The 8,873-nt window shown below is 58.9% G+C and overlaps 1 protein-coding gene across 1 annotated transcript in view; it reads left to right on the top strand.

Annotated features, from left to right (window-relative positions):
* The first annotated feature begins 815 nt into the window (after window positions 1–815).
* Window positions 816–8,873, top strand: part of Epha8 (EPH receptor A8) — a 28,002-nt gene continuing 19,944 nt past the window's right edge. The window contains exons 1-2 of the mRNA XM_052175708.1: window positions 816–906; window positions 5,663–5,727. Of these exons, the coding sequence (XP_052031668.1) occupies window positions 816–906; window positions 5,663–5,727 (156 nt within the window). The remainder of the gene's footprint in view (window positions 907–5,662; window positions 5,728–8,873) is intronic.

Below are 8,873 nucleotides of genomic sequence, written 5' to 3'. Positions count from 1 at the left end.
CTGTAGTCAGTCCTCCTCAGGGAACATTGCAGTATCCGACAGGACACCCCCAGCCTGCATCCCTCCCAGGATGGATGGGAATTAGGGGAATCGTGTAAGAAAGGAGCAGGAAAAGAACCTCAACCACTGGCCAGCTTGGCTCTGTGCCCTTAAAGGATGCTGCGGGCTTACCAGGGCCCTTTCAAGAACTCTCCCCACAGCCCTGGGGCACAGGCACAGTGATTCTTTATTTGCTCAGTCAGGGTTAGAAACTTGCCTGAGGCCACATAGCCAGGGAGCCCAGCTCTCTGGAACACCCATCTGTATGGCCTCTCTGAACCTCGGTGACCACCCAGTCCTGGAGGTGGGGAGGCAGAGCGATTTGTAAACTCCAAGTACACTGAGTTGTCTATGGGCCCATGAACTAGAAAGGATGCACGCGCGGTCCCCTATGTGGTATTGCATGGGCAGGAGGGGGAGAGCCGGTGGTGCGTCCAGCGTGCGTCCTCCGGGACATCCCCAGGCCGGCCGCGGTAACGAGATCGCGTGCGTTCGGTGCGGTCCACTAGTGGCACGGGGCCAACGCCCCCTGGCGCGAGCCGGCTGGGGTGGGCGTGTGCACGTGCTGCCGGCCGGTGGCCGCGGTGCGGGCTCCGCGTCCCGCCCGCCCCGGCGCTGATTGGCTGCGCGCGGGGGCGGCCCCGCCCGGGGCGGTGGCGGGCGCGGGTGCCCGCGTGCGGCTGAGCCGCGTGTGCGCCGGCCGGGGTGCGGGAGAGGCAGGAGCGCGCCACGCGCGGCCGCCGGGCCGAGCCCGAGGAGCGCGGCGCCGCCCGGCCATGGCCCCCGCCCGGGCCCGCCTGTCCCCCGCTCTCTGGGTCGTCACGGCCGCGGCGGCGGCCACCTGCGTGTCCGCGGGGCGCGGCGAAGGTGAGCGGCGCGGCGGGGCGGGGGCGGGGGCGGTGCTGCCCGGGGCGCAACTTCCCCGCCTCGACCCTAGCCGGCCTGGGCGCAGGATGGCACGGGCAGGGGCGGAGGGAGGATGCCCTGGGGACTGAGAATCGGAGGCTGAGGACAAGGGGACAGGACTGGACAGAAGACAGAAGAGGTATGGAGGAGAGAGGGTTCAGAGAGAAGGCAAGGGATGGGAACCGAGGATCGAAAGGACTGGAAGGCACCGGGCGGACAGGGAGACGCAAGAATCCAAAAATCGGGGACAAGGTACAGAGGACTGAAGGGAAGAGAGCTGAAGATGGCTTTGGGCACAAGGCTACGAACTGGCTGGGGCCAGACGGTGAACAGGGGGTTAGAAACACCGGGATCTTGAGAGTGGGGTGGGGGCGTAGGCTGGCCAGGGAAAGGGGGCGCCTACACCCGGGAGAAGCACCAGTGGCAGGAGGTGCAGAGAGCAGTCGACTGGGAAAGACAGGCACGGTGGTTCAGAGAACGGGGGTCTTGTCTGGGTCAAAGCCAGGTGGTCCCTTCACCCGGGCGCCAGGAAGGTGGGAGGGGCACCGAGTCCTCAGGACCGAAAGACTCTGGGAAATGACTCCTGGTGAAGGAAGGAAGCCCAGAGCTGAGACTGGCTCCACGACCGCCCACCCACACCCTTTCTTAGGTCCCACTGGACAGGGCAATCAGACCAAGAGGTTCTGCCCCACACACCCCGGCTCCTGTAGCCTCTCCTTAGCATGCTGTGCAAGACCACTGTTTAGGGCTAAATCCAGGCTCACGAGGCTGGATTGTCAGTGTCCACTGCTCCCAAGCAAGCTGAACTACTCGGCTCAGAGAGCTCCTGGAATCCCAGCACGTCGTTCAGGGAGCCCACTCAGCCTACAGCTTCATCCACACAGACCAAGGCTAGCAGAACCTCATGCGTGGACAGCATCCCCACTTCATACACACAGCAGGGCAGCTATTGCACACACACATACACATGTGCATAGGTGTGACACCCACATAGGCATGTAGGTGCTGTGGCACAAACAGAAACAGACCCTCGGATTTGCGTTCACATCCGATGAAACACGCACTCTGACATAGGTAAAGTGCTGTCCCCAGGGAAAAAAGCCAGGGAGGGAGGGGGGTGCTGCAAGCTGGCTAAGGGGCAGGTGGGTGGGCAGAGCTGGCTGCCTATCTACTTATGAGACATGATTGGGGGAGGTGGTCTGAGAAGGGAAGAGTCAGGGTCAGGAGAACAGTGCCCCGAGAGAGAAGACTTATCCTAGTGTTGGGCCAAGTGGTGTGGGCTGGGATTGCGGTGGTTTAGGGTTGGGGTGGAGGGGATCTTCCTAGCCCAGCAATGTTTAAGAAGGTCTTAGGCAAGCCTTCAGGAATCAGCTCTGCACCCCCACGTCCTGCCTCAACTGTTCTGTGAAGGAGCCAGCCCCTTCCAGAGTCCCAGGCTGCGGGACCCAGCTCCCCCATGGTAGTGACTTTTCCCAGGTTCCCATGCTGGGGACAGATAGTAGAGGGGAATGTGTGCAGCGGAGACACCCCAGCTGGAGGAAAGGCAGGCATGGGAAAGGGGGAGAGACCTGCCTGCAGTCAAGAGAACAGCCAAGGGTGTGCTTGCAGAGTGCCCAGACAGGCTGGGGTGATCCCCACAACACAAATGGCCGATGATGGAGACCAGGGCCTGGTGTGCATGTGGGACAGCCACCAGCAATCCCACATGACGTGGCTCATGCAGTAGAACAGGAGCCAGAGCCTGCTGGGGAGACCCCTGGGAGTCAGGGAGGAAGAGGCTGTCTTTCTAGTTGGGGCCCAACACAGGCAACAGCTCCCAGCCTGGCCATCTGCCTGTGGCTTACAGCGGCTGCTGGGCAGTCTTGTACCTACGGATTCCTCGAGCCACACCAGGTGCCAGGTCTTTACGGGTGACTCTCCCTCCACTTCAGGGTGGCCTGTAAGGCAGTCTGCGTGTCCTGCCTGATGTCCCTGGGCCACCCCTGTTCTCCGGCCTCCTCATCACACACTGTGTCCTCGGGGAATGTGAATCAATTTAAGTATTAGTCTCAGCGAAATGGAATGGGGGAAGGTGACAGTACTGGAGAGAAAAAGAATCGTAGATTGCCGTCCGTGGCCAGGCGGGAGCTGCCAAGGAATTGTCTGTGCCTGTGCTGTGCAGCACCTGACGGCCTGTGTGGTCCTCAGAACGACCTGCTCAGGGAGCCCCAGGAGAACCCCTGTGGGCATTTCCAGAGGAAACTGAGGCCTGAGGGGTTCAGTAAGAGGCCTTGGAGCCCAGGCCTCCCGTTTTCTAAATAGGGGATGAGTCCAGAGGGGGAAATCAATCTCACGGTCTGGCAGGAGAGGGAATAAGCCAGCTGCATGACCAGGTCTAGATTTCCAAAGGGCCTCAGACCAGGCCAGGCAGGCCCAAGACTGGGATTCCACCGAGGCCCCTTCAAGCCTCCTGTGTTGGCACGGGCTGCCCCTTGAGATTCACCCCACTCTCCTCCATACACCCCCGGATGGTGATGTGGGGTTTAGAAGCTGGCAATGTTCCAGAGGGAAAGGACAGACAGGAGGGGAGGGACGGGGACAGAGTAGGTGTAGAAGGAGTCGGAGCAGACAGCCCGAGCCTCCCGTACCCTGTTGTGAATCCAATAGAATTGACTTTTGACTTTCTCTGTGCATTACCTGAAGACTGCATGATATGCTGGGACCTTCCTGGGGACAGTCAGTCCCAGAAGGTGGCCCTGAAGTCAGGGTGTCCAGGGGGAGCCTCTGTGGCAACCCTGTTTGTTCAGGGTCCTCTGGTGCAGGGACAGGTCTGAACTAGGCTTCTCAGTGCCTGGAGGAAGGAAACCTGCAGCCTGAGAGCCACACGCGGGATACTGGCTAGTGTGGGGACATCCCTGGCTGCCCTTTCCCTGCCCTCTCTCATATTGGGGCCCCACTGGTCTTAGGGGGGAGCTGCAGTACAGCCCCCTACCCTCCCCCCAGCCAGCAGGAGGAAAGAGCTTGCCTGACCCACTTTTCTCTCTATTGCCTGAGTGCAAAGGAGGGAGGGAGTCGGGAAGCCTTCTCTCTGCCTGTGCCCCTGGCGTACGGCTGGCTCAGGAGAGGGGACATTCCTAGGTGGACATTTGTTCTGGTTCTGATCCCACCCGGTCCCTAGGGACCTGGGAAGGGGTGCAGAAGGCTCCTTCCCTGGTTCAGCCAGGCTCCTGACATTGGAGTGGGAGGGTGGAAGGAAGAAGAAAATGAGTCTGTAAGAGCATCCTCACTCCACAGTCCCCGATGACACTTGTCTCTGCCTTTGAGGGCCAGAGAGGGCCAAATCGGAGCTGCGCAAACCGCAGGCAGGATGCCCTGCCTCCCTGAGGGAAAGTTCCAAGAGGCCCAGCTTTGAGCAACTGTGACCTGGCCGGGTCATATTTCACACTGGTGGATGGAAGCCTAGGGTGGTCAGCTGGGGAAGGAGACCCCTGGAAGGAAAGCACAAAGGCAAGCAAACAAACAACAGCAAAACATGGAAGGCTACGGGACTCTTAGCTAAAGGCCTCGGGGGAACCAGGCCTTTAGAACCAGAACAATAGGAAAGCAGGTCCCAGAGGCAGGAAGGGTCTTACCGTGGGGCGCACTGCAGGCACAGATAGGTGGGACTGGAGTTCTGCTCCCTGAGTGACGAGGCACAGGATGTAGGGTGTGTTAGCAGGGACTGGCTTCGGCCCAGACACCAGCTCCATGCTTTGCAGATGTCACCATCTGAATCCCCAGGTCGTACTGACACATTTTAAAGATGGAGAAATTGAGATTCAAAGAAGTGGGGGCCCCCTGTGATATGACCTGGGAATACCTGACCCCAAAGGTGGACGCTTTATCCTGCCGTTGCCCTGGGTGGGCACAGGGCCTGACTTTGAGCAGGCTGGCATGTGAGTCAGAACTCCTTCCGCCTACCCAGGCACCACCCAGAGCACTCGCCTCTCTGCTGAGTGGTAGTTCTCCCTGGGCAGCCTCTCTGACCACCCCTGGGCTTCTAGGCAGGTTCTAGAACCTCTTTGAGACACACCTTCTATCCCTAACATGGAAGTAATTCTGCTCACTCCTCTGGACTGTCATGAGACACTATCACAGACAAGGTGGCATCTGAGGCTCTCCTGGCAGAGTTCAGCACACAGTAGGTGGCATCAGGAAGCAGCTCTCACCCGTCCACAGTCCTCCCACCACTGTCCTCCCACCATCCTGGGGACACTGAGGACCTCAAAACTGTGCCTGTAAACGGTGGGACTTAATGGTGTAGGTAACCGGTGGGACTTAATGGTGTAAATGTTCTCACCTCCTCAGAGGGCACCGGGGGTGAACACCTCCACCCCCATTCCACAAAGGAGAAAGCTGGGGCTTAGAGAGGTAAAGAGGCAGAACCAGGGTGCCAGCCTGTGCCTGCAGGAGCCCCCAGACCCAGCTCTGTGGTCCAGCTATTCCAGGAATCCCAGGGCTCGGGCAATATGTGCTCCTGTAGTAGCATGGTCACCCAGCTGTTGGCTGAGGGTTGACAGGCACTGTCAATAAAGAGGCGGGACTTAGACTTCAGACCAGATAGGCTAGCAAGGACAGGGGTCCTGGGCTGGAAACTGTGAGCTCCTGGAAAGGGGCAGCTAAGAGTGACCAGTGCAGCTGGCTCTGGCTGGGAAAAGGGTCACAGGGGCCTAATGGCCTCTTGTCTTGTGTTTTACAGTGAACTTGTTGGACACATCAACCATCCACGGAGACTGGGGCTGGCTCACGTATCCTGCTCACGGGGTGAGTAATGGAGTAGTGTGGTTGGAGTTCCAAATCTTAGCATCACACAGATCCAAAGGAAGCGAATGAATGAATGAATGAATGAATGAATTCAAGGGCACACAGAAGTGTGAGACAGAGTGGATAGTTCTTGGCAGTTTAGCTCACTGGGACCCTTGGGATCACAGAGCCAGCACTGGCACGGGCCCCTGATTTCTGTCTGACCCTTGGTTTGAAGATCTTCATATCTGTGCCCTGGGCCAGCATATTGACGGCTTGTCAAGGCCAGGCCCAGAGTAGCTGGAACCATGGCAACAGAGACATGGACAACAAGGTCCAGCCAGGCTTCCATGGCCCTGGGGACATGTCCCAATGATGACAGTGGCACCATTCAGACCTGGGAAGGGACCCAGTTTTTACCTTGAGGGAGGTTTTCATCTTGGGGATCAGGATGGATCTCCGCTCTGCCTCTCTGGGGGTCTCATCACGGGCAGCAGCGAGCTGAGCCACAGCTATCAGCTACCCGCCCAGCACAGCATTCTGGGAACTGGCAGGGCCAAGCCCGAATGCCATGATTCTCCAGGCCCAGAGCTGTAGCCTGCAGTTCTGAGGGCAGAGGCCGGGTACCCGAGAAATGCAGCTCAGCGTGGCTGTCCCCAGGAAGGGCCTGTGATGGGCCTGGTTTGACCCAGAACCAGGGACTTGGCCCTTAGGTTAATAAGAACCTGGATTTGCTTTGGGGACACCTGGTGACAGAAGGCTCTGCTGTTCATGGTGTGGTAGGCACGTGTGTGGCCTCTTCACACTTCTCTTTTGAGATTTACAAAATAATGATAAAATCTCATGTTCACATCACCTTGGGAGCATGTCCTGGCAGGATGCTAGCCCATTCCACAGGTGAGACTGCTGAGGCTCAGTGCTCTCTGGTGGTAAGCAAGACTCGAACCCAGGTCTGTCTAGAACTGGAGCCCATGTAGAACCCATACCCACCTCAGGGGCTGAGGGCTCGTCTGACCTCCCTGTAAGGGGCGAGGGTGTATCCATATTGTCCACTGAGTCAAGGTTGTCCTCCGTCTGGAGCTGGGAGTTTCCCAGAGAGGAATGCACTACATGTATCCAAATCTTGAACTGAGCGGTCGGAGCAGGGGGTCAGAGGGAGTGCATACATGTCCTTTCCTGTCCAGGGGCCTTCTGCTGATCCGCCTGCCCAGCCAGGAGACGAGCCTTTAGAGCTGACTCGTGATGCTCAGCCCAGCTCTCTCTCTCTCTCTCTCTCTCTCTCTCTCTCTCTCTCTCTCTCTCTCTCTCTCTCTCTCTCTCTCTCTAGCTTGCTCAATGCCCCTCTGGGCTGCGTGTGGCATGAGAGCGGGCAATCCGGCTTGGGCAGAACATAGCTGGAGGCAGAGGTGCCAGGCTCCACAATGGCACCAGTGGGAAGACACAGGCTGTTCCCCTCCTCATTTATAACGATAAGATCGTAGAACATTCTCTGTGCTGTGACATAGGGTGACTCATAGAAAGGGCCTTCGGCCAATGAGAAGCCAGAAGCTTCTGAGAGGTTGAGCTACTCCCCTTCAGCCCAGACCCCATGTACTGAACCAGGCTGAGTCTTCCTTATTTCCGCACCCACTGGGGCGTCCTGTATCTTGCCTGGCACTGAGCAGCTGGAGTGTAGACTGCCCTAGCGGAGGGGGCATATTACTGCCCATATCTCCCTTGACCCTCACCGTGCCCTGGAGTAGCTGGAAGGAGCAGGCATTCAAAATTGAAACACCCACGGCTCAGAGAAGGAACGGAACAAACCCGGAGCTGCACAGCTGCTTTGCCCTGCCCTGTTCCAGGAAGAGAACAAGGCGGGGTTAGGGGTCAGCATGAGGGGCCAGCTGCAGGGGCAGCTTGGGTGGGAATAGCCCTGAGTTGCCCTTGCATTTATTTCCAGGGACCCAGGCACTGCAGTCATCTGCCCTCACTCTGGGGCTGGCAGGCAGGGTGGGGCCATTGGCACCGGTGGGGACAGCTGGAGAGGCCTCTGATCAAGCCGGTTAATTTATCTGGGCCCCTGGCAGGAAACAGACAGGGAGCATCTGGCAGGCTCTTTGGTGTTCCATTAATTGTGACAATAACTTTAGCCCCAGATGTGACACTACTGCCTGGGGCTGGGGCTGCAGCGTGGGGCGGCGGGGCATCAAGCATAAGCTCTTACAAGTGAGGCCAAATTCTCAGAGGCCCCGTGGGTGAGAGCCTCGGTCTGATGGTCCCGCAGCTCTGCAGCAGGCCAGGGCTGTGCTGGCGGGGCAGCGGGGCACTTGTGCCCTGCTCTTTGAGTGCCTTCCTGTGCCAGGCCTGAGCTCAGCACTCTGTAGGCATTTTCTCCTGGCGTCCTCCCAGCCAAGTGGAGATAGGCCTGTCTGGGGGTGACTGGGCTGGAGACCACACAGCCGGGAGGAAACGAGGCCAGATGGAGGGGCTTGTGGCAGGCAGGAAAGGGGTTGGGACACTCAGGACCCCTGCTGTACCACTCATAGGGCAAGTTCACTTGACCCACAGATTAATGGAGTCTCGGGAGGAGGGGATCTTCAAGCCCCCTCCTCCAGGACAGAAGTAAGAAGATCCTTAGTTCCTGCCGAGCAGAGAGAAAGTCACAGGTCTGGGCATGGCCATCTGTCCTCAGCCCCAGCAGTTCCTTGAGGTCCTCTGGACTCAGCCCTGTTCCTGCCCCTAGCTGGAGCTAGGCAGCCGTGGGCTTGAGGGAGCCAGGGTTCTCCCCTTCTTCTCTGCACCTACATAGAGTCCATGCTTCACCCAGGGTGCTGCTGGCAAATGCCACATCGGGGGGGGGGGGGGCAGCAGCTCTCCCCCTCCCTCTCCCTTTCTCCTCCCCCTCCCTCTTCTTTCCTCCTCCCCCTCCCTCTCCCTTTCTCCTCCCCCTCCCTCTTCTTTCCTCCTCCCTCTCCCTTTCTCCTCCCCCTCCCTCTCCCTTTCTCCTCCCCCTCCCTCTCCCTTTCTCCTCCCCCTCCCCCTCCTTTACTCCTCCCCTTCCTCTCCCTTCCTTCTCCCTCTCCCTCTCCCTTCCCCCTCCACTTCCTCTCTCCTTCCCCTCCTCCTCCCCTTCCCTTTCCCCTCCTCCTCCTCTCTCCTTCCCCTCCCCTTCATTCTCCCTTCCCCTT

The sequence above is a fragment of the Apodemus sylvaticus genome, chromosome 3 (genome assembly GCF_947179515.1).
Source record: "Apodemus sylvaticus chromosome 3, mApoSyl1.1, whole genome shotgun sequence".
NCBI lineage: Eukaryota > Metazoa > Chordata > Mammalia > Rodentia > Muridae > Apodemus > Apodemus sylvaticus.
This window is presented reverse-complemented; position numbering and strand designations above follow the sequence as displayed.